This window comes from Babylonia areolata, chromosome 11 (assembly GCF_041734735.1).
Source record: "Babylonia areolata isolate BAREFJ2019XMU chromosome 11, ASM4173473v1, whole genome shotgun sequence".
NCBI lineage: Eukaryota > Metazoa > Mollusca > Gastropoda > Neogastropoda > Buccinidae > Babylonia > Babylonia areolata.
In genome coordinates this window covers 673,650-700,000 of record NC_134886.1, presented here as the reverse complement: position 1 = coordinate 700,000, position 26,351 = coordinate 673,650, and the positions used below count along the sequence as shown (strand labels likewise).

General features: G+C 44.6%; 1 protein-coding gene across 1 annotated transcript in view; it reads left to right on the top strand.

Annotated features, from left to right (window-relative positions):
• The window catches only part of LOC143287435 (uncharacterized), a 104,760-nt gene extending 89,722 nt beyond the window's left edge, over positions 1-15,038 (top strand). The window contains exon 2 of the mRNA XM_076595422.1: positions 11,740-15,038. Within this exon, the coding sequence (XP_076451537.1) occupies positions 11,740-13,002 (1,263 nt within the window). The 3' untranslated portion in view covers positions 13,003-15,038. The remainder of the gene's footprint in view (positions 1-11,739) is intronic.
• Positions 15,039-26,351: the final 11,313 nt, after the last annotated feature.

Here is a 26,351-nt window from a genome sequence, read left to right as displayed (position 1 = left end):
CAGAGGACTGAAGACAGTGTACACCACACACACTGACTGTGTCAGTGACTGATCAGTTCACAGCCCAGAGGACTGAAGACAGTGTACACCACACACACTGACTGTCAGTGACTGATCAGTTCACAGCCCAGAGGACTGAAGACAGTGTACACCACACACACTGACTGTGTCAGTGACTGATCAGTTCACAGCCCAGAGGACTGAAGACAGTGTACACCACACACACTGACTGTGTCAGTGACTGATCAGTTCACAGCCCAGAGGACTGAAGACAGTGTACACCACAGACACTGACTGTGTCAGTGACTGATCAGTTCACAGCCCAGAGGACTGAAGACAGTGTACACCACACACACTGACTGTGTCAGTGACTGATCAGTTCACAGCCCAGAGGACTGAAGACAGTGTACACCACACACACTGACTGTGTCAGTGACTGATCAGTTCACAGCCCAGAGGACTGAAGACAGTGTACACCACACACACTGACTGTGTCAGTGACTGATCAGTTCACAGCCCAGAGGACTGAAGACAGTGTACACCACACACACTGACTGTGTCAGTGACTGATCAGTTCACAGCCCAGAGGACTGAAGACAGTGTACACCACACACACTGACTGTGTCAGTGACTGATCAGTTCACAGCCCAGAGGACTGAAGACAGTGTACACCACAGACACTGACTGTGTCAGTGACTGATCAGTTCACAGCCCAGAGGACTGAAGACAGTGTACACCACACACACTGACTGTGTCAGTGACTGATCAGTTCACAGCCCAGAGGACTGAAGACAGTGTACACCACACACACTGACTGTGTCAGTGACTGATCATCTCACAGCCCAGAGGACTGAAGACAGTGTACACCACACACACTGACTGTGTCAGTGACTGATCAGTTCACAGCCCAGAGGACTGAAGACAGTGTACACCACACACACTGACTGTCAGTGACTGATCAGTTCACAGCCCAGAGGACTGAAGACAGTGTACACCACACACACTAACTGCTTTCTGAGATACTGCGTCCAAAAGGGGCGTGGTCGGGGGGAAGGGAGGGGAGGGGGACGACATTCCTCGCTGTCCTGCTGGGAACAGATGATCGTTGGTCTGAGGCCAACGGAGACCCCAAATTGCCAAACGACTTAGGAAGCCCTGTGGTATATTGCCCACGACTGTGATCACTGTCGTCATGGAAACTGATGGACAAATCACACACCTTCACCTTGTCACCCCCATCCTCCTCCCTCTCCCCACCCCCACCACTCTTTACACCACACATTGACGCAAACACAAACGCTACCCGCGTCCGCTTTCGCGTCCTGTGATGACGTCGGCGATGACGTAAGCAAAACTAAGTGCATCACTGGGAGAGGTGGCCTATCGGAAACAGTAGCGACCGTGACGTGAGATGGTGCAAATCATTGTCGTTTGCACATCAGTCATCAGTCCATGAGGTATCGGCTACTTGTCGACACTTAGCACACTCACCATCAGCACAGCACAGCTGGCCAATGCAATTGTTGAGCTGGCGTCGGGAAAAAAAATGGCGCACGTATAAGAACCCACGAGAATAGAACTGCCTGAAATGCGCACAGAGAAATATGTTATGACAAAAGGTAATACAATACAATACAGTACAATACAACACTATGCAATACAATGCAATGCAGTGCAATATAATTACGGCTCATGCCACGTTGAACAAAACAGAAACGTTGATATAAATGGTCGAGACAAAACCTGTACGGAAAGGCCCTTTTTAAAGGAGGTCGGGGGGTGTGGGGGAGGAGGGGGCGGAGCAGAGGTGAGGAGGTGGTGAGTTCCTGCAGCAAACTCTGAACTTGACCCAGTTACCCCCCTTAGTTCCTGTGTCCATCCTTACCGCTTTGGCAACAGAAAAAGAAAAGAACAACAACAACAAGAGGAAGAATAACAGCTACAGGAACACTGACGACACCAACAACAACAACAACAGGAAGAATAACAGCTACAGGAACACTGACGACAACAACAACAACAACAACAACAACAGGAAGAATAACAGCTACAGGAACACCACCAACAACAACAACAGGAAGAATAACAGCTACAGGAACAACAACAACAACAACAAGAGGAAGAATAACAGCTACAGGAACACCAACAACAACAACAACAAGAGGAAGAATAACAGCTACAGGAACAACAACAACAACAACAAGAGGAAGAATAACAGCTACAGGAACAACAACAACAAAATGAAGAATAACAGCTACAGGAACACCACCAACAACACCAAGAGGAAGAATAACACACCACTAACAACAACAACACCAACAAAATGAAGAATAACAGCTACAGGAACACCAACAACAACAACAGGAAGAATAACAGCTACAGGAACACCAACAACAACAACAACAGGAAGAATAACAGCTACAGGAACACCAACAACAACAACAACAACAGGAAGAATAACAGCTACAGGAACACCAACAACAACAACAACAGGAAGAATAACAGCTACAGGAACACCAACAACAACAACAACAACAGGAAGAATAACAGCTACAGGAACACCAACAACAACAAGAGGAAGAATAACAGCTACAGGAACAACAACAACAACAACAACAACAGGAAGAATAACAGCTACAGGAACACCAACAACAACAACAACAACAGGAAGAATAACAGCTCCAGGAACACCAACAACAACAACAACAACAGGAAGAATAACAGCTCCAGGAACACCAACAACAACAACAACAACAGGAAGAATAACAGCTACAGGAACACCAACAACAACAACAACAACAGGAAGAATAACAGCTCCAGGAACACCAACAACAACAACAACAACAGGAAGAATAACAGCTACAGGAACACCAACAACAACAACAACAACAGGAAGAATAACAGCTACAGGAACACCAACAACAACAACAACAAGAGGAAGAATAACAGCTACAGGAACACCAACAACAACAACAACAAGAGGAAGAATAACAGCTACAGGAACACCAACAACAACAACAACAACAGGAAGAATAACAGCTACAGGAACACCAACAACAACAACAACAACAGGAAGAATAACAGCTACAGGAACACCAACAACAACAACAACAACAGGAAGAATAACAGCTACAGGAACACCAACAACAACAACAACAGGAAGAATAACAGCTACAGGAACATGAAGAAACAGACGGAGAAGAGCAGGGATATTGCAGCGGAATGCCGAAGGGAGTGATTTGCTATGTGGAAATGGGCTGTCGATGTGCTGAGAACTGCTGGTGTGTGTGGGGGTGGGGGTGGGGGGAGGGTTGGGGGTGATGTGCACGGTTCACGCTATCTGTTAGTGCTGCTCGTGTGATACAGCACCAGATGTTGTCAATGGGGCGGAGCCTGCCCCTCTCTCTCTCTCTCTCTCTGTGTCTCTGTCTCTCTGTCTTCGTCTCTCTCTCTCTCTCTCTCTCCCTTTCTCTTTCTCTCCCTCCCTCTCTCACCCTCTTTCTCTCTCTCTCTCTATCCCCTTTCCCTCACCTCCCCTCTCTCTCCCCCTCTCTCTCCCTCTCTATCCCCTTCTCCCCGCCCCCCCTCTCTCTCTCTCCTCTCCGCCCTCTCTCCCCCCTCTCTCTTTCTGCCTCTCCCCGTTGTTCCAGTGGTTGAGACTTTCTGAGGGCAGCAATCTTCCAGCGAGTTCATTGTGTGTGGACAGTGTCCTTTCACCTTGTTCGTCCCTCGTTTTCGCCCGCTGTGACACGTGCTTTATGTCTGTTGACAAACACAGAGAGTGTGCCAGGTGGAAATGATCAGGCCTGGGAAAAACACAGAGAATACAGACACAACAGATGGAAATGATCAGGCCGGGGAAAAACACAGAGAATACAGACACAACAGATGGAAATGATCAGGCCTGGGAAAAACACAGAGAATACAGACACAACAGATGGAAATGATCAGGCCGGGGAAAAACATACAGACACAACAGATGGAAATGATCAGGCCGGGGAAAAACATATAGACACAACAGATGGAAATGATCAGGCCAGGGAAAAACATACAGACACAACAGATGGAAATGATCAGGCCGGGGAAAAACATACAGACACAACAGATGGAAATGATCAGGCCGGGGAAAAACATATAGACACAACAGATGGAAATGATCAGGCCAGGGAAAAACATACAGACACAACAGATGGAAATGATCAGGCCAGGGAAAAACATACAGACACAACAGATGGAAATGATCAGGCCAGGGAAAAACATACAGACACAACAGATGGAAATGATCAGGCCAGGGAAAAACATACAGACACAACAGATGGAAATGATCAGGCCAGGGAAAAACATACAGACACAACAGATGGAAATGATCAGGCCAGGGAAAAACATACAGACACAACAGATGGAAATGATCAGGCCAGGGAAAAACATACAGACACAACAGATGGAAATGATCAGGCCAGGGAAAAACATACAGACACAACAGATGGAAATGATCAGGCCGGGGAAAAACATACAGACACAACAGATGGAAATGATCAGGCCAGGGAAAAACATACAGACACAACAGATGGAAATGATCAGGCCGGGGAAAAACATACAGACACAACAGATGGAAATGATCAGGCCAGGGAAAAACATATAGACACAACAGATGGAAATGATCAGGCCGGGGAAAAACATACAGACACAACAGATGGAAATGATCAGGCCGGGGAAAAACATACAGACACAACAGATGGAAATGATCAGGCCGGGGAAAAACATATAGACACAACAGATGGAAATGATCAGGCCGGGGAAAACATATAGACACAACAGATGGAAATGATCAGGCCAGGGAAAAACATACAGACACAACAGATGGAAATGATCAGGCCAGGGAAAAACATACAGACACAACAGATGGAAATGATCAGGCCGGGAAAAACAAAGGAAAACAGAGGAAGTTTTAACTCAAAGTTCGTCACTTCAGGAACATTGAGAATATGAATCATTATCAATCTTAATCAAAATTAAAAATAGATAGACAGATTGGTAAATGTATGACTGTTAATTTCTCTTTGTTGGTGTACAACGATCTGCTCAACTATCAAACGTGATTACACGAGAGACACTGGACAATGACCCGAGTTTATCATAGACTGCGATCATTTTCGAAAACCAATTTTAAAATATGTATACATGCGACTCAGATGGCAGTTTCTTTGTGGACTGGGGGGGGGGGGAGTTGGGGGGGGGATATGTGTCGGGGGGTCCTGATGTGTGTCTTAACCCTCTAGGATTGACGACAATACATCAAGTCTCAAGGCGCACAGTTAAGCTCCAACACAGGTAGCATCAAACGCTGACATTTTACCCACCATATCTATCGTCACCATCCAACACCCACCCCTCCCTCACTCTTCAGTCAAGTCACAGACTGCAGACGATCTCTCTCTCCACCCAGATTTTGTTCGCATGACGTCAGCAGCTTCAACATAAAACAAAAACACACCATCAAAGTCTCAAAAACAGTCCGTCAATGGTCGTTCAACAGCTCCGCCGTCGCTCATTGAGCACTGAGCATTGTTCCCGAACATTGCCTCTATGACATCCACAATCAGCGACATGCGGGTTCCGCACAAAAAAAAAAAAAACAGCATTGATGAATTCAGCACAAGTCGACCTGAACCCAGAATCAATGGTCTACCTGCATTCACCTTTAGCACATCGACAGGTCTATTGTCGTCTGATCGTCGGAGAGGACGTGACTGGCGAATTCCCGCCATTAACGGAAGGGAGATAAGAAAGAAACAGAAAAAAGATCCGAGCTGGAGAGTTAGTGACCTTTACGGTACTTGGTGAAGTTTGGCTTTGGTCGTGAAGGTTAAAAACAAACAAAAAATACCACAACCAAACTATAAAAAAAATCCGAAAAAATATGTTTGTATGTATGCAGAGTAGATCAGAATACTTTGTCACGAAGCCTTCAGACTTACAAGACTCAATATAATACAAACTATATGTGTGTGTGTGTATATATATATATATATATATATATATATATATATATATATAAGAGAGAGAGATAGAGATAAATAGATAGATAGATAGATAGATAGATATCCCGTTATTTGTGTATCATATGACAAAATCTTTGGTGCTAATCAAACTGATATCTATAATTCTATACAGATATTACGAAATCATGGACAAATTTCCCCAGCATTGGCTGCAGTTCTTCTTGTAGAATTGTATGCATGTATGTATTCTGAAAATATTAACATGTTCAGGTCTGTCTGTATGTATCTATGTATGTGTGTACGTCTGTTTTCCCCTGAAAGGTCACACAGCCAAAGCCCAGTGAAAAAGACAGGGATACACAGACTAGTTGTCGTGTGTCGTCACGTGATGGCGCAGTGAGATCAGGTCCAATATAAAAAATCTTCTGGTAGAATCGAAAGAATTCAGGCACACTGGAAGTGACAAATGTTAATGGCTCGCAGCTTGTTCGATCCAGTCCCGACATTTAACATCTGTCAGAACCCGCCACTCTTCCCCGTTAACAGGATAAAATCCATCACACACACACACACACTCACACACACTCACACACACACACTCACACACACACACACACACACACACACACACACACACACACACACACACACACTCACACACTCACACACACACACACACACACTCACACACACACACACACACACACACACAGTGGTACCGGGGAAAGATAGTAGGAGACAGACAGATTCACCCCATTAAAAAGTGCTGACTGGTTTTGTTATCAATATCCAGTCTGTTTGTCTCGCACATTGTTGTTGTTGTTGTTGTTGTTGTTGTGTGTGTGTGTGTGTGTGTGTGATGATAGTGAGGTGAAAATTTAGGATGACATCAAAGGATGACGACACAGGATGACGACACTGGTGACGTCATGACGAAAGCAGCTGTCGACACACGATGACGACATAGGACAACGGCACAGAGCTACAGTGAAGCAAAACAAGAACAGAGAGAGCTGCAAGAAGACGGGGACGACAGACAGACAGACAGAGACAGTGACAGAGAGAGAGAGCATTAGAGAACGAACGAACGAAGGATTTTACCTGGGGAAGTGAAATAGCATGTGAAGGTTTGCTGGGGGTTTTGTGTGTGTGTTGTTTTTTGTTTGTTTTGTGTGTGTGTTTGTGTGTGTGTGTTTGGTTTTGTTTGTTTTTTTATTTTGTATGGGTTTTTTTGTGGGTTTTTTTTTTTTTTGGGGGGGGGGGGGGGAAGAATGGGGGGTTAACATCCAGCCCGCATATCAGGGCAAACAGAAAACAAGATCAGAATGTTCACAAAAATATTCATTAACAAGAAAGGCAAGGCCTTCAAGACTCACTTGTGATATATACTTAAAGGCAAAAAATGATGATAATGGTAATGAAACTTATAAAAATTAGTTTGTTGAAATGTGTTCTCTATTCGTTATTATAACTATATAAAGCTTCGCGTTAATTTTTGAGAAAAAAAAAAACAGAAAAAAATGCACGCACATTGGAACCAGGGCTGTTGGAATGGGGAATGAGTGGTTTTATCCACTGCGCTATCTATTGCGGCTTCCACACTGACGTTAAAAAATTATTATTTGAGCATCTTGTTTCAGTGGAATAAATCAACAACGGTAATCTAAGTGGTAACGCTTTTTAAATCATGTTACTTTGGTATATCTCAGGCATTTAAGTGGTCCGAGGTAAAAGAAACGTTCCCATCGCTTGAAACACATGCAAACAATAGATCTGCAGAGATCCATGTTGGACAAGCTGTTTACACTCTGAGAACTGAATACAGCAGTGAAGGAGACGTTGCCATCAGGTCAGGCAATGCATCATGTTTCGTCAACATCTGCACAGTAGACAAGGCTGACCAAACTCCGTGAAACAGTCGATTCAAATTTTCTTTTATGTTCATTCTCATTAATTCAGTGTCCACTTTAGAATATTCATATGCAGTAAACACATCAATAATGTAGTTAGTGTCACTGTATGTGTTCTGTCCAGAATGTGTATTTCATTGCTTTTAATTGCGACAGGAGAGAAGAGGTCATGGCGTCTTGTGCACGTGCATTGCCCGCATTGGGGTGGCTGCATAGGATATCAGAGATTTCGGAATTCGGATCGAGCATCAACGAAATAAACCGTTGATAATTCGGAAATACGGCTAAATTCGGGAGACGTTCAACCTATTATTGGTATGACTATGAAGATTTTTTCCTACTATGTTTAAGCCAATTTTGGTATTGGTAGACGAAGTATTTCCAGAGAAAATGGCAATGTTAAAGTTTAACACACACACACACACACACACACACACACACACACACACGAACACCGGGTTTTAACATAGACTCACTTTTTTTTTTACACAAGTGCTTGCTACTAATATGAGGATACTTTCGCTTGCCATATCCCAAATTGTGGATGTATGATTTATGTCATATTCAACGAAAGGATGGAAATAACATGTTACGTGAATATATATACAAGAAACTTAGATCTTTTAAAGGAAAATTTTGCGGATCATTCTAAATGGTCGGACCACGAAATATTCAGCCAGGGAAGAGTCAGGGTGTACTGGAATCCTTGAGGAGTGAGGGCGTGTTGGAATCCTTGAGGAGTGAGGGCGTGTTGGAATCCTTGAGGAGTGAGGGCGTGCAATCCTTGAGGAGTGAGGGCGTGCTGGAATCCTTGAGGAGTGAGGGCGTGCAATCCTTGAGGAGTGAGGGCGTGCTGGAATCCTTGAGGAGTGAGGGCGTGCTGGAATCCTTGAGGAGTGAGGGCGTGTTGGAATCCTTGAGGAGTGAGGGCGTGCTGGAATCCTTGAGGAGTGAGGGCGTGTTGGAATCCTTGAGGAGTGAGGGCGTGCAATCCTTGAGGAGTGAGGGCGTGTTGGAATCCTTGAGGAGTGAGGGCGTGCTGGAATCCTTGAGGAGTGAGGGCGTGTTGGAATCCTTGAGGAGTGAGGGCGTGTTGGAATCCTTGAGGAGTGAGGGCGTGCTGGAATCCTTGAGGAGTGAGGGCGTGCTGGAATCCTTGAGGAGTGAGGGCGTGTCTGGAATCCTTGAGGAGTGAGGGCGTGCTGGAATCCTTGAGGAGTGAGGGCGTGTTGGAATCCTTGAGGAGTGAGGGCGTGCTGGAATCCTTGAGGAGTGAGGGCGTGCTGGAATCCTTGAGGAGTGAGGGCGTGCTGGAATCCTTGAGGAGTGAGGGCGTGCTGGAATCCTTGAGGAGTGAGGGCGTGTTGGAATCCTTGAGGAGTGAGGGCGTGTTGGAATCCTTGAGGAGTGAGGGCGTGTTGGAATCCTTGAGGAGTGAGGGCGTGTTGGAATCCTTGAGGAGTGAGGGCGTGTTGGAATCCTTGAGGAGTGAGGGCGTGTTGGAATCCTTGAGGAGTGAGGGCGTGTTGGAATCCTTGAGGAGTGAGGGCGTGTTGGAATCCTTGAGGAGTGAGGGTGTGTTGGAATCCTTGAGGAGTGAGGGCGTGTTGGAATCCTTGAGGAGTGAGGGCGTGTTGGAATCCTTGAGGAGTGAGGGCGTGTTGGAATCCTTGAGGAGTGAGGGCGTGTTAGAATCCTTGAGGAGTGAGGGCGTGTTAGAATCCTTGAGGAGTGAGGGCGTGCAATCCTTGAGGAGTGAGGGCGTGTTGGAATCCTTGAGGAGTGAGGGCGTGCAATCCTTGAGGAGTGAGGGCGTGCTGGAATCCTTGAGGAGTGAGGGCGTGTTGGAATCCTTGAGGAGTGAGGGCGTGCAATCCTTGAGGAGTGAGGGCGTGCTGGAATCCTTGAGGAGTGAGGGCGTGTTGGAATCCTTGAGGAGTGAGGGCGTGCAATCCTTGAGGAGTGAGGGCGTGCTGGAATCCTTGAGGAGTGAGGGCGTGTTGGAATCCTTGAGGAGTGAGGGCGTGCAATCCTTGAGGAGTGAGGGCGTGCTGGAATCCTTGAGGAGTGAGGGCGTGTTGGAATCCTTGAGGAGTGAGGGCGTGTTGGAATCCTTGAGGAGTGAGGGCGTGCTGGAATCCTTGAGGAGTGAGGGCGTGCTGGAATCCTTGAGGAGTGAGGGCGTGTTGGAATCCTTGAGGAGTGAGGGCGTGCAATCCTTGAGGAGTGAGGGCGTGCTGGAATCCTTGAGGAGTGAGGGCGTGTTGGAATCCTTGAGGAGTGAGGGCGTGCAATCCTTGAGGAGTGAGGGCGTGCTGGAATCCTTGAGGAGTGAGGGCGTGTTAGAATCCTTGAGGAGTGAGGGCGTGCAATCCTTGAGGAGTGAGGGCGTGCTGGAATCCTTGAGGAGTGAGGGCGTGTTGGAATCCTTGAGGAGTGAGGGCGTGCAATCCTTGAGGAGTGAGGGCGTGTTGGAATCCTTGAGGAGTGAGGGCGTGCAATCCTTGAGGAGTGAGGGCGTGCTGGAATCCTTGAGGAGTGAGGGCGTGCTGGAATCCTTGAGGAGTGAGGGCGTGTTGGAATCCTTGAGGAGTGAGGGCGTGCTGGAATCCTTGAGGAGTGAGGGCGTGTTGGAATCCTTGAGGAGTGAGGGCGTGCTGGAATCCTTGAGGAGTGAGGGCGTGCTGGAATCCTTGAGGAGTGAGGGCGTGCTGGAATCCTTGAGGAGTGAGGGCGTGTTGGAATCCTTGAGGAGTGAGGGCGTGCAATCCTTGAGGAGTGAGGGCGTGCAATCCTTGAGGAGTGAGGGCGTGTTGGAATCCTTGAGGAGTGAGGGCGTGTTGGAATCCTTGAGGAGTGAGGGCGTGTTGGAATCCTTGAGGAGTGAGGGCGTGCAATCCTTGAGGAGTGAGGGCGTGCTGGAATCCTTGAGGAGTGAGGGCGTGCAATCCTTGAGGAGTGAGGGCGTGCTGGAATCCTTGAGGAGTGAGGGCGTGCTGGAATCCTTGAGGAGTGAGGGCGTGCTGGAATCCTTGAGGAGTGAGGGCGTGCAGGAACTTTTGAAGACAGAAAGGTGGACGCGGGGAGGTGGACGAAGGGAGGGGGTGGGTGGAAGGGGGTAAGGAAGCGGGGGAGGGGGTACACCATCTCACTCACAATACAGACTGCTGAAAAGTCAGGAAAGGTCACAGGTCAGTGATCGTCAGGTGTGCTGCATGGCTGCTTTGGCAAGTCGACATGTCTGTCTGGGGTTGTCTCTTTGGCGGATTCAGTTGTCTGTGTCTGTGTGTCTCTGTGTGTACGTGTTTGTGTCTGTGCCTGTATGTCTGTGTATGTCCGTGTCTGTGTCTGTGATTGTCTGTGCCTCTGTGTCTGTGTGTGTATGACTGTGTGTGTGTGCGTGTGTATGTGTGTGTGCGTTTGTATGTGTGTGTGCATGTGTGCGCAGGCGTGTGTGTGTGTGTGTGTGTGTGTGTGTGTGTGTGGAAAAGGACGATAAATGGCATGCAGAGTAAACCGTGCTGGTGCTCTATGGCCTAATGAATATGTCATCCGTATCCGTATCTGTCTATCCCTTTTTCTCCATCTCTCACTCTGTCTGTCTGTCTGTCTGTCTGTCTGTCTCTCTCTCTCTCTCTCTCTCTCTCTCTCTCTCTCTCTCAATCTATCTATCTATCTATCTGTCTTTCTCTATCTCTCTCTCTCTCTCCCTTCACTCTCTGTCTCTCTTTTACTCTCTGTCTCTGTCTGTCTCTCACTCTCTCTACAAATGCACATGTTTTCGCTGCAAACGCCCACACTAATTGTCACATTATGTGTGTTTTCAGGATCTGGGGAGCAGTGCAAAACGCGCAGTGGAGAAACGCCCCTTCGATTCAATCAATGGAAACAGCAGATTAAGTTCTTTTGCCAAACGCCCCTTCGATTCAATCTCTGGAAACAGCGGACTTAGCTCCTTTGCCAAACGCCCCTTTGATTCAATCAATGGAAACAGCGGTTTGAGCTCCTTTGCCAAACGCCCCTTCGATTCAATCAATGGAAACAGTGGACTTAGCTCTTTTGCCAAACGCCCCTTCGATTCAATCAATGGAAACAGCGGTTTGAGCTCCTTTGCTAAACGCCCCTTCGATTCAATCTCTGGAAACAGCGGACTTAGCTCCTTTGCCAAACGCCCCTTTGATTCAATCAATGGAAACAGCGGACTTAGCTCCTTTGCTAAACGCCCCTTTGATTCAATCAATGGAAACAGCGGTTTGAGCTCCTTTGCTAAACGCCCCTTCGATTCAATCTCTGGAAACAGCGGACTTAGCTCCTTTGCCAAACGCCCCTTTGATTCAATCAATGGAAACAGCGGTTTGAGCTCCTTTGCTAAACGCCCCTTCGATTCAATCAATGGAAACAGCGGACTCAGCTCCTTTGCCAAACGCCCCTTCGATTCAATCTCTGGAAACAGCGGACTCAGCTCCTTTGCCAAACGCCCCTTTGATTCAATCTCTGGAAACAGCGGACTCAGCTCCTTTGCCAAACGCCCCTTCGATTCAATCTCTGGAAATAGCGGACTCAGCTCCTTTGCCAAACGCCCCTTTGATTCAATCTCTGGAAACAGCGGACTCAGCTCCTTTGCCAAACGCCCCTTTGATTCAATCAATGGAAACAGCGGACTCAGCTCCTTTGCCAAACGCCCCTTTGATTCAATCAATGGAAACAGCGGTCTAAGCTCCTTTGCCAAACGCCCTTTTGATTCAATCAATGGAAACAGCGGTTTGAGCTCCTTTGCCAAACGCCCCTTCGATTCAATCTCTGGAAACAGCGGACTCAGCTCCTTTGCCAAACGCCCCTTTGATTCAATCTCTGGAAACAGCGGTCTAAGCTCCTTTGCCAAACGCCCTTTTGATTCAATCTCTGGAAACAGCGGTCTAAGCTCCTTTGCCAAACGCCCTTTTGATTCTATTTCTGGAAACAGCGGACTGAGCTCTTTCACGAAAAGAGATGCGGAGGAGGCAGAGGACGGTCCAGCAGCCCATCAGAGCGTGCAGAAGAGATCCGCACAGGGGGAGGTACCAGAAACCATGGCTGAGGAAGAGCAGTAGATGTTCCCAAGCTCCTCTCTACCTTCAACGTGAAATACGGTGACAGGATTTGAATTTAAAAACAAAACAAGAAAACGACCAATGTCTTAATGGAAAACAATTGGTTCATTTTTTTTAACCCACTGAACACGTACTGATTTCGGCGTTGAATATGTTTTATGTCATTATACCAGTAGACTTTCCGCACTATTCTCTGCACCTATATCCACGTGGGTATGATCAGTCAGAGAACGAAGCAACGAGCATCCACTACAAGAGGGTTTTTTTCCCCTTTTTTCCTGAAAAAAATCCGCAGTGGACCAGCAACTGATTGGGACTTTGAAGTGGACATGGTGGTGAAATGTGTGTCCATAGAGACATCAGAGATGTGAACAGTCCTCCCTAATGACCAACTGTGCGTCTGCTAGAACATTTGCATGATTTATTTGCCTCTTTTGAAATTCATTCATTTATTCACCATTACGTTTTTTTCAGTTTTTTGTTAATTATCAATTTTATTTCGCAAACTAATTCATAGATATGCAAACAAATATTCCAAAACGAACTTATGAATGAAAAAAACAAACGAAACCCAATCTACAAATTGTAAAAATTATTCCTTGTTTTGTTTTCTATACATTGGGTCAGTGGTTGGTTCTGATGCCATTACTGTTTTCGTTGTCTGAAAACAAAAAGGTTCTTTTCTCTTCATAGTATTATTCAGAACTTGAACTCTGTCATGTTTGCATATTTTAATTTTGATGTTGCTGGTCCTCAGTTTGTGCCAGGTCATTTTCATCAGAACCTTGTGACAGTCATGCTGACAGGCCTGCAATAGTTTATGTTACTTTTCTTTTCTTGTTACATTTGACATTAAGTTGTTGTGTTATTGTTATTCTGTTTAAAAGCTGCGGTTAACTTTCCTTATTATTGTCTTTTCTTCTTCTCTGTCTCTGTCTGTCTCTGTCTCCCTCTCTCTCTCTCTCTCTCTCTCTCTCTCTCTCTCTCTCTTTCTCCCTCTCTCTCTCCCTCTCTCTCTCTCTCTCTAGCTGTTTGTTCGGTACAACCCGATATGTACTATGTCCTCTCCCCTCTCCAAGATAGTCGCAAAGTTCCAAATAAACAGGACGTGCAAACATTCCGTGTTGGCTCTGCCATTGCAAGCAACGCTTTATGTCATCCACAGTGGTTGAAGATTCGCATTGGTGATGTCCTCAGCACGCAAAATAGTGTTTTAGTACACAAGCCCTCACGTCTCAAGCACGCAAAAAATGGTTCAGTACACAAGCACTCACGTCCCAAGCACGCAAAAAATGGTTTAGTACACAAGCACGCAAAAAATGGTTTAGTACACAAGCACGCAAAAAATGGTGTAGTACACAAGCACGCAAAAAATGGTTTAGTACACAAGCAGTCACGGAGACAATTGTGAATATTCACCAAATCTAAATACATGTACGGATGTCTTCCCAGCTTGCTTCATTTTAAAGATTTTACTGTCTGTCAAATAATCTGTCTGAAAACCTTTTGCTAGGCATTGCTCTCTTCTGGTGCATATCTCTCTTTGTTATCATAAGTAGTAGTAGTAGTAATAGCTGTAGTAGTGGTGGTATTTCTACATTATCATCATTACTGTTTTAGTTTATTTTGTTGTTGTTGTTGTTGTTTCTCTAACCTGATGACTCATTCCACTGTATACTAACCTCTTGTTTGTGCCTATTATCTTATTTATTATTTATTTATTTGTTTATTTATTTAGTAAGTTTGTGGCAGCAACAACAGCAACAGTTGCAGTTGCACTGAAAGCAGCAGTAGCAGTCGCAGCAGCAGTGGTAGTTGTAGTAGCCATCTTCTATTGTCTTCCTTTGGTACAAGTCTATCCTGTTGTTGATATTTGATTTCATTTGATCTCTCTCTCTCTCTCTTTCTCTCTCTCTCTCTCTGTCTGTCTCTCTTCCTCTCTCTCTCTCTCTCTCTCTCTCTCTCTCTCTGATTTCCCAGTTACCGTGGCCACTTTTTTTTCCTATTGATTAAAGAGCACAGTTCTGAACAGCGCCGCCATGGTGTTTGTGTTGGTATTTCTGTTCCTCTGTCAATCCTCAGCTAATGACGTCAGTACAAACGTGTTGGTATTTCTGTTCCTCTGTCAATCCTCAGCTAATGACGATGTCAGTACAAACGTGTTGGTATTTCTGTTCCTCTGTCAATCCTCAGCTAATGACGATGTCAGTACAAACGTGTTGGTATTTCTGTTCCTCTGTCAATCCTCAGCTAATGACGATGTCAGTACAAACGTGTTGATATTTCTGTTCCTCTGTCAATCCTCAGCTTATGACGATGTCAGTACAAACGTGTTGGTATTTCTGTTCCTCTGTCAATCCTCAGCTAATGACGATGTCAGTACAAACGTGTTGGTATTTCTGTTCCTCTGTCAATCCTCAGCTAATGACGATGTCAGTACAAACGTGTTGGTATTTCTGTTCCTCTGTCAATCCTCAGCTAATGACGATGTCAGTACAAACGTGTTGGTATTTCTGTTCCTCTGTCAATCCTCAGCTAATGACGATGTCAGTACAAACGTGTTGGTATTTCTGTTCCTCTGTCAATCCTCAGCTAATGACGATGTCAGTACAAACGTGTTGGTATTTCTGTTCCTCTGTCAATCCTCAGCTAATGACGATGTCAGTACAAACGTGTTGGTATTTCTGTTCCTCTGTCAATCCTCAGCTAATGACGATGTCAGTACAAACGTGTTGGTATTTCTGTTCCTCTGTCAATCCTCAGCTAATGACGTCAGTACAAACGTGTTGGTATTTCTGTTCCTCTGTCAATCCTCAGCTAATGACGATGTCAGTACAAACGTGTTGGTATTTCTGTTCCTCTGTCAATCCTCAGCTAATGACAATGTCAGTACAAACGTGTTGGTATATCTGTTCCTCTGTCAATCCTCAGCTTATGACGATGTCAGTACAAACGTGTTGGTATTTCTGTTCCTCTGTCAATCCTCAGCTAATGACGATGTCAGTACAAACGTGTTGATATTTCTGTTCCTCTGTCAATCCTCAGCTTATGACGATGTCAGTACAAACGTGTTGGTATTTCTGTTCCTCTGTCAATCCTCAGCTAATGACGATGTCAGTACAAACGTGTTGGTATTTCTGTTCCTCTGTCAATCCTCAGCTAATGACGATGTCAGTACAAACGTGTTGGTATTTCTGTTCCTCTGTCAATCCTCAGCTAATGACGATGTCAGTACAAACGTGTTGGTATTTCTGTTCCTCTGTCAATCCTCAGCTAATGACGATGTCAGTACAAACGTGTTGGTATTTCTGTTCCTCTGTCAATCCTCAGCTAATGACGATGTCAGTACAAACGTGTTGGTATTTCTGTTCCTCTGTCAATCCTCAGCTAATGACGATGTCAGTACAAACGTGTTGGTATTTCTGTTCCTCTGTCAATCCTCAGCTAATGACGATGTCAGTACAAACGTGTTGGTATTTCTGTTCCTCTGTCAATCCTCAGCTAATGACGATGTCAGTACAAACGTGTTGGTATTTCTGTTCCTCTGTCAATCCTCAGCTAATGACGATGTCAGTACAAACGTGTTGGTATTTCTGTTCCTCTGTCAATCCTCAGCTAATGACGATGTCAGTACAAACGTGTTGGTATTTCTGTTCCTCTGTCAATCCTCAGCTAATGACGATGTCAGTACAAACGTGTTGGTATTTCTGTTCCTCTGTCAATCCTCAGCTAATGACGTCAGTACAAACGTGTTGGTATTTCTGTTCCTCTATCAATCCTCAGCTAATGACGATGTCAGTACAAACGTGTTGGTATTTCTGTTCCTCTGTCAATCCTCAGCTAATGACGATGTCAGTACAAACGTGTTGGTATTTCTGTTCCTCTGTCAATCCTCAGCTAATGACGTCAGTACAAACGTGTTGGTATTTCTGTTCCTCTGTCAATCCTCAGCTAATGACGATGTCAGTACAAACGTGTTGGTATTTCTGTTCCTCTGTCAATCCTCAGCTAATGACGTCAGTACAAACGTGTTGGTATTTCTGTTCCTCTGTCAATCCTCAGCTAATGACGATGTCAGTACAAACGTGTTGGTATTTCTGTTCCTCTGTCAATCCTCAGCTAATGACGATGTCAGTACAAACGTGTTGGTATTTCTGTTCCTCTGTCAATCCTCAGCTAATGACGATGTCAGTACAAACGTGTTGGTATTTCTGTTCCTCTGTCAATCCTCAGCTAATGACGATGTCAGTACAAACGTGTTGGTATTTCTGTTCCTCTGTCAATCCTCAGCTAATGACGTCAGTACAAACGTGTTGGTATTTCTTTTCCTCTGTCAATCCTCAGCTAATGACGTCAGTACAAACGATTTGCTGCACCAACTTCTTTTTCTTCTGTCATTCACAGGATGCTTCCTTGTCTCTGGTCTCTGTCTTTGTTTGATGTTGTTTTGTTGTTTATTGTTTGGATTCATTGGCGGAAAACCTTTCATGTCTTCCCATGGAGTTTTAGAAAAGCCTAGTTTTATCCAGGACCTTTTTCTTAATTGACAAACTTTGTTTTTGTTTTACAAGCTGTCATTAAATACAGCCAGACAATTTGCGACAATCGAAGGAAGGGTTGTACTTGATGTTTAGACGCTGGTTGGCTGGTTTGTAAAGTTCTGTGATGTCTCTCTGGTTGGCTGGTTTGTAAAGTTCTATGATGTCTCTCTGGTTAAGGTTTGTAAAGTTCTATGATGTCTCTCTGGTTGAGGTTTGTAAAGTTCTGTGATGTCTCTCTGGTTGAGGTTTGTAAAGTTCTGTGATGTCTCTCTGTTTTAGGTTTGTAAAGTTCCATGTCTCTCTGGTTGGGGTTTGTCAAGTTCTATGGTGTCTGTCTGGTTGAGGTTTGTAAAGTTCTATGGTGTCTCTCTGACTGAGGTTTGTAAAGTTCTGTGATGTCTCTCTGCTTTAGTTTTGTAAAGTTCTATGTCTCTCTGGTTGAGGTTTGTAAAGTTCTGTGGTGTCTCTGGTTGAGGTTTGTAAAGTTCTATGATGTCTCTCTGCTTTAGGTTTGTAAAGTTCTATGATGTCTCTCTGATTAAGGGTTGTAAAGTTCTGTGATGTCTCTCTGGTTGAGGTTTGTAAAGTTCTATGTCTCTCTGGTTGAGGGTTGTAAAGTTCTGTGATGTCTCTCTGGTTGAGGTTTGTAAAGTTCTGTGATGTCTCTCTGATTAAGGGTTGTAAAGTTCTGTGATGTCTCTCTGGTTGAGGTTTGTAAAGTTCTATGTCTCTCTGGTTGAGGGTTGTAAAGTTCTGTGATGTCTCTCTGGTTGAGGTTTGTAAAGTTCTGTGATGTCTCTCTGGTTGAGGTTTGTAAAGTTCTATGTCTCTCTGGTTGAGGTTTGTAAAGTTCTGTGATGTCTCTCTGGTTGAGGTTTGTAAAGTTCTATGTCTCTCTGGTTGTGGTTTGTAAAGTTCTGTGATGTCTCTCTGGTTAAGGTTTGTAAAGTTCTATGTCTCTCTGGTTGAGGTTTGTAAAGTTCTGTGATGTCTCTCTGGTTGAAGTTTGTAAAGTTCTATGATGTCTCTCTGGTTGAGGTTTGTAAAGTTCTGTGATGTCTCTCTGCTTTAGGTTTGTAAAGTTCTATGATGTCTCTCTGGTTGAGGTTTGTAAAGTTCTGTGATGTCTCTCTGCTTTAGGTTTGTAAAGTTCTATGATGTCTCTCTGATTAAGGGTTGTAAAGTTCTATGGTGTCTCTCTGGTTGAGGTTTGTAAAGTTCTATGATGTCTCTCTACTTGAGGTTTGTAAAGTTCTATGGTGTCTCTCTGGTTGAGGTTTGTAAAGTTCTGTGATGTCTCTCTACTTGAGGTTTGTAAAGTTCTGTGATGTCTCTCTACTTGAGGTTTGTAAAGTTCTGTGATGTCTCTCTACTTGAGGTTTGTAAAGTTCTATGGTGTCTCTCTGGTTGAGGTTTGTAAAGTTCTGTGATGTCTCTCTGCTTGAGGTTTGTAAAGTTCTGTGATGTCTCTCTGGTTGAGGTTTGTAAAGTTCTATGGTGTCTCTCTGGTTGAGGTTTGTAAAGTTCTGTGATGTCTCTCTACTTGAGGTTTGTAAAGTTCTGTGATGTCTCTCTACTTGAGGTTTGTAAAGTTCTATGGTGTCTCTCTGGTTGAGGTTTGTAAAGTTCTGTGACGTCTCTCTGGTTGAGGTTTGTAAAGTTCTATGATGTCTCTCTGGTTGAGGTTTGTAAAGTTCTATGATGTCTCTCTACTTGAGGTTTGTAAAGTTCTATGGTGTCTCTCTGGTTGAGGTTTGTAAAGTTCTGTGATGTCTCTCTACTTGAGGTTTGTAAAGTTCTATGATGTCTCTCTACTTGAGGTTTGTAAAGTTCTATGGTGTCTCTCTGGTTGAGGTTTGTAAAGTTCTGTGATGTCTCTCTGGTTGAGGTTTGTAAAGTTCTATGATGTCTCTCTACTTGAGGTTTGTAAAGTTCTATGATGTCTCTCTACTTGAGGTTTGTAAAGTTCTGTGATGTCTCTCTACTTGAGGTTTGTAAAGTTCTGTGATGTCTCTCTGGTTGAGGTTTGTAAAGTTCTGTGATGTCTCTCTGCTTGAGGTTTGTAAAGTTCTATGATGTCTCTCTACTTGAGGTTTGTAAAGTTCTATGATGTCTCTCTGGTTGAGGTTTGTAAAGTTCTATGGTGTCTCTCTGGTTGAGGTTTGTAAAGTTCTGTGATGTCTCTCTGGTTGAGGTTTGTAAAGTTCTATGGTGTCTCTCTGGTTGAGGTTTGTAAAGTTCTGTGATGTCTCTCTACTTGAGGTTTGTAAAGTTCTGATGTCTCTCTGGTTGAGGTTTGTAAAGTTCTATGGTGTCTCTCTGGTTGAGGTTTGTAAAGTTCTGTGATGTCTCTCTACTTGAGGTTTGTAAAGTTCTGTGACGTCTCTCTGGTTGAGGTTTGTATATGTCCTCGTTAATCATTTCTTGTGTTGTTTGTTCTTTGTCTGTAATTGCTGTATCCGTCTAGGTTTTCGATTTACCGGTAGCGTTCTTACACATGACCTCTCTATCTATCTATCTATCTACCTACCTACCTACCTACACACATACATACATACATACATACCTTTGTGTTTATCTAAGATATCCTACTTGTAATTTGTTTACCTACCCTTCGCACCTTCACCCACACGTTTATTAACGAAAATCCATCTATCTAGCTAGCTAGCTATCGTCCTATCCATCTCTCTAGCTAGCTAGCTATCGTCCTATCCATCTCTCTAGCTAGCTAGCTAGCTATCGTCCTATCCATCTCTCTAGCTAGCTAGATAGCTATCGTCCTATCTATCTGTCTATGTAGCTAGCTAGCTATCGTCCTATCCATCTAGCTAGCTAGCTAGCGATCGCCCTGTCCATCTGTTTAGCTAGCTAGCTATCGTCCTATCCATCTGTCATTTTAGCTATCTATCTATCGTCCTATCCATCTAGCTAGCTAGCTAGCTATCGTCCTATCTGTCTAGCTATCGTTCTATCCATCTAGCTAGCAAGCTAGCTATCGTCCTATCCGTCTATCTAGCTAGCTAGCTATCGTCCTGTCCATCTGTCTATCTAGCTAGCTAGCTATTGTCCTATCCATCTAGCTAGCTAGCTAGCTTTCGTCCTGTCCATCTAGCTAGCTAGCTAGCTATCGTCCTGTCCATCTAGCTAGCTAGTTAGCTATATATCGTGTTATTAATCTAGCTAGCTAGCTAGCCGGCTATCGCCCTATCCATCTAGCTAACTAACTATCTATCGTACTGTCCATCTGTCTAGCTAGCTAGCTATCGTCATTTCCGTCTATGTAGCTAGCTAGCTAGCTATCGTCCTATCCATCTAGCTAACTAGCTAGCTAGCTAGCATCCTATCCATCTATTTAGCTATTTAGCTATGGTCCTGTCCATATAGCTAGCTAGCTAGCTATCGTCCTATCCCTCTATCTGTCTAGCTGACTATCGTCCTATCCATCTGTCTAGCTAGCTACCTATCGTCATATCTAGCTAGCTAGCTAGCTGTCTATCGTCTTATCCATTCATCTACCTAGCTAGCTATCATCCTATCCATCTATCTAGCTAGTTAGCTATCGTCCTATTCATCTGTCCAGCTAGCTAGCTGTTGTCCTGTCCACATGTCTATAGTCGGTCACAAAGCCACTGTTCCTTCTGTTACACAGAACGTCACGGCCTGTCGTTGACAAAGCCACTGTTCCTTCTGTTACACAGAACACCGCGGCCTGTCGTTCATTGTGGATCAAGTGGTCAGGTTTCAGGAGACGGAGACTGAAGGGGGAGGGTGCACAGTCACCTTTCATCACACAGACCACGTGTAATGGTCACACACACTACGTGTAATGGTCACACACACTGCGTGTAATGGTCACACCGCGTGTAATGGTCACACACACCATGTGTAATGGTCACACACTCTACGTGTAATGGTCACACACTCTACGTGTAATGGTCACACACACCATGTGTAATGGTCACACACTCTACGTGTAATGGTCACACACTCTACGTGTAATGGACACACACACCACGTGTAATGGTCACACACACCACGTGGAATGGACACACACACCACGTGTAATGGTCACACACCACGTGTAATGGTCACACACTACGTGTAATGGTGGTCACACACACCACGTGTAATGGACACACACACCACGTGTAATGGTCACACACACCATGTGTAATGGTGGTCACACACACCACGTGTAATGGTGGTCACACACACCACGTGTAATGGTCACACACACCACGTGTAATGGTCACACACACCACGTGTAATGGTGGTCACACACACCACGTGTAATGGTCACACACACCACGTGTAATGGTGGTCACACACACCACGTGTAATGGTCACACACACCACGTGTAATGGTGGTCACACACCACGTGTAATGGTCACACACACTACGTGTAATGGTCACACACACCACGTGTAATGGTCACACACACTACGTGTAATGGTGGTCACACACACCACGTGTAATGGTCACACACACTACATGTAATGGTCACACACACCACGTGTAATGGTCACACACACCACGTGTAATGGTCACACACACCACGTGTAATGGTCACACACACCACGAGTAATAGTCACACACACCACGTGTAATGGTCACACACACCACGTGTAATGGTGGTCACACACACCACGTGTAATGGTCACACACACCATGTGTAATGGTGGTCACACACCACGTGTAATGGTCACACACACCACGTGTAATGGTCACACACACTACATGTAATGGTCACACACACCACGTGTAATGGTGGTCACACACCACGTGTAATGGTCACACACACCACGTGTAATGGTCACACACACCACGTGTAATGGTCACACACACTACATGTAATGGTCACACACACTACGTGTAATGGTCACACACACCACGAGTAATGGTGTCACACACACCACGTGTAATGGTGGTCACACACACCACGTGTAATGGTGTCACACACACCACGTGTAATGGTGTCACACACACCACGAGTAATGGTGTCACACACACCACGTGTAATGGTGGTCACACACCACGTGTAATGGTCACACACACTACATGTAATGGTCACACACACCACGTGTAATGGTCACACACACCACGAGTAATGGTCACACACACTACGTGTAATGGTCACACACACTACGTGTAATGGTCACACACACCACGTGTAATGGTGTCACACACACCACGTGTAATGGTGTCACACACACCACGTGTAATGGTCACACACACCACGTGTAATGGTCACACACACCACGTGTAATGGTGTCACACACACCACGTGTAATGGTGTCACACACACCACGTGTAATGGTCACACACCACGTGTAATGGTCACACACACTACATGTAATGGTCACACACTACATGTAATGGTCACACACACCACGTGCAATGGTCACACACCACGTGTAATGGTGTCACACACACCACGAGTAATGGTCACACACACCACGTGTAATGGTCACACACACTACATGTAATGGTCACACACACCACGAGTAATGGTCACACACACCACGTGTAATGGTCACACACACTACGTGTAATGGTCACACACACCACGTGTAATGGTCACACACACCACGTGTAATGGTCACGCTGAGCACTTGTGTTGTAACACACCACGGAACCTTCACCACACTGAGCACTTGTGTTGTAACACACCACGGAACCTTCACCACACTGAGCACTTGTGTTGTAACACACCACGGAACCTTCACCACACTGAGCACTTGTGTTGTAACACACCACGGAACCTTCACCACACTGAGCACTTGTGTTGTAACACACGGCGTATTCGTGGTTTGTTGGGTGTTTTTTTTTAGGGGGGGGGGGGGGGGGGGGGGGGAGTTCAGTCTTGAACTTTGAAGGCACACGCTGCGCCATGAAACGCCTCTCACGCAAAACCAGCGTAGTGCTGTAACACACACACACACACACACACACACACACACACACACACACACACACACACACACACACCACCACCACTACCACCACCACCACCACCACCACCAATGTTTGTTTTGGGGTGTGTGTGTTGTTGTTTTTTTTTGGGGGGGGGTTGTTTGTTTGATTGTTTTTTTTCCCGTTCTGGGTTTGAAGAGTGAAGACTGACCACACAGGATGAAATTCCCGCTACACAAAACCAGTGAAGAGATGTGACACACTTAGCACATTCATCTAATTCCTTTGTTTTCTTACACACTTAACACATTCATCTAATTCCTTTCTTTTCTTACACACTTAGCACATTCATCTAATTCCTTTCTTTTCTTACACACTTAACACATTCATCTAATTCCTTTCTTTTCTTACACACTTAACACATTCATCTAATTCCTTTCTTTTCTTACACACTTAACACATTCATCTAATTCCTTTCTTTTCTTACACCTTTAACACATTCATCTAATTCCTTTGTTTTCTTACACACTTAACACATTCATCTAATTCCTTTCTTTTCTTACACACTTAGCACATTCATCTAATTCCTTTCTTTTCTTACACACTTAACACATTCATCTAATTCCTTTCTTTTCTTACACACTTAACACATTCATCTAATTCCTTTCTTTTCTTACACACTTAACACATTCATCTAATTCCTTTCTTTTCTTACACACTTAACACATTCATCTAATTCCTTTCTTTTCTTACACACTTAACACATTCATCTAATTCCTTTCTTTTCTTACACACTTAACACATTCATCTAATTCCTTTGTTTTCTTACACACTTAACACATTCATCTAATTCCTTTCTTTTCTTACACACTTAGCACATTCATCTAATTCCTTTCTTTTCTTACACACTTAACACATTCATCTAATTCCTTTCTTTTCTTACACACTTAACACATTCATCTAATTCCTTTGTTTTCTTACACACTTAACACATTCATCTAATTCCTTTCTTTTCTTACACACTTAACACATTCATCTAATTCCTTTCTTTTCTTACACACTTAACACATTCATCTAATTCCTTTCTTTTCTTACACACTTAACACATTCATCTAATTCCTTTCTTTTCTTACACACTTAACACATTCATCTAATTCCTTTGTTTTCTTACACACTTAACACATTCATCTAATTCCTTTCTTTTCTTTTCAGACAGAATCTTCAAGGCATATGGTGCACGATGAATGTTCTTTAACACTAAACATGCAGTGTAGTATGATTCACAAGCAGGGCATCAATTCCTTTCAAGACAGCTTTGGTCATTTCCATATGTTGATTTTCACACGTCAGTGCTGACAACAATCCTTGACAGTTCTGTCATACACATCATGTGACATGATAACTGACACCTGTCACACACATCACGTGACATGATAACTGACACCTGTCTCACACACACACACACACATCACGTGACATGATAACTCACACCTGTCTCTCACACACACACACACATCACGTGACATGATAACTCACACCTGTCACACACATCACGTGACGTGAAAAATTGCACCTGTAACACATATCACGTGACATGAAAACTGACACCTGTCACACACATCACGTGACATGAAAACTGACACCTGTCACACACATCACGTGACATGATAACTGACACGTGTCACACACATCACGTGACATGATAACTGACACCTGGCACACACACATCACGTGACATGATAACTGACACATGTCACACACATCACGTGACGTGATAACGTGATAACTAACACACACACACACACACACACACACACACACACACACACACACACCACATGACATAACACACACAGACACACACAGACACACACACACACACACACACACATCACGTGACGTGAAATCTGACACGTGTCACAAACACATCACGTGACGTGATAACTGACACCTGTCATACACATCATGTGACATGATAACTAACACCTGTCACACTGGGATGACTCCAAGAGGACCTCAAACTGCTGCTTTCATCACGACAATCCACGACTCCAAGAGGACCTCAAACTGCTGCCTTCATCACGACAATCCACGATTCCTTGGGTCCCGGGCTGCTCCACACAAGCGCCACTTTGGTGAACATCCACTGTACACCTCAGTCACCGCGCGGCGTCCACCTGGCAAGAACATCTGACAGCACTGGGATGAATTTTCTTCCCTCCCTCCCCCTCCCCCCCACCACCCCACCATACTCCCCTCCCCCCCCCTGCCCCCCCATCCCCCTCGAGCCACCTCTCCTCAACAATACTATCAGTATCGGTAGCTCAAGGAGGCGTCACTGCCTTCGGACAAATCCATATACGCTACACCACGTCTGCCAAGCAGATGCCTGACCAGCAGCATAACCCAACGTGATTAGTCAGGCCTTGAGAAAAAAAAAAAAGAAGAGGTAAATGAATATCTAAAATACATATATATGAAAAAAGATAAAAGAAAGAAAAAGAAAAGATGATAATAATAATAATAATAATAATGATAATAATACTAATAATAATAATAATAAATGTAAACACACACACACACACACACACACACACACACACACACACACACACACACACACACACAACCATGCACAGAGCTCTCCTGACACTTATGAACACTTACACACTCGCGCACGCATACACGCACACAAACACACTGACACGCGCACGCGCACACAGACACAGACACAAACACAGACACACACAGACACACACAGACACACACACACACACACACACACACACACACACACACACACACACACACACACACAGAGGCTGCCACTGATTAGCCGCAAGAGGGGTGGGAAAAGGTCTCTGTTGCCAGGTACGTGGCGTCTAGTGTGTTGC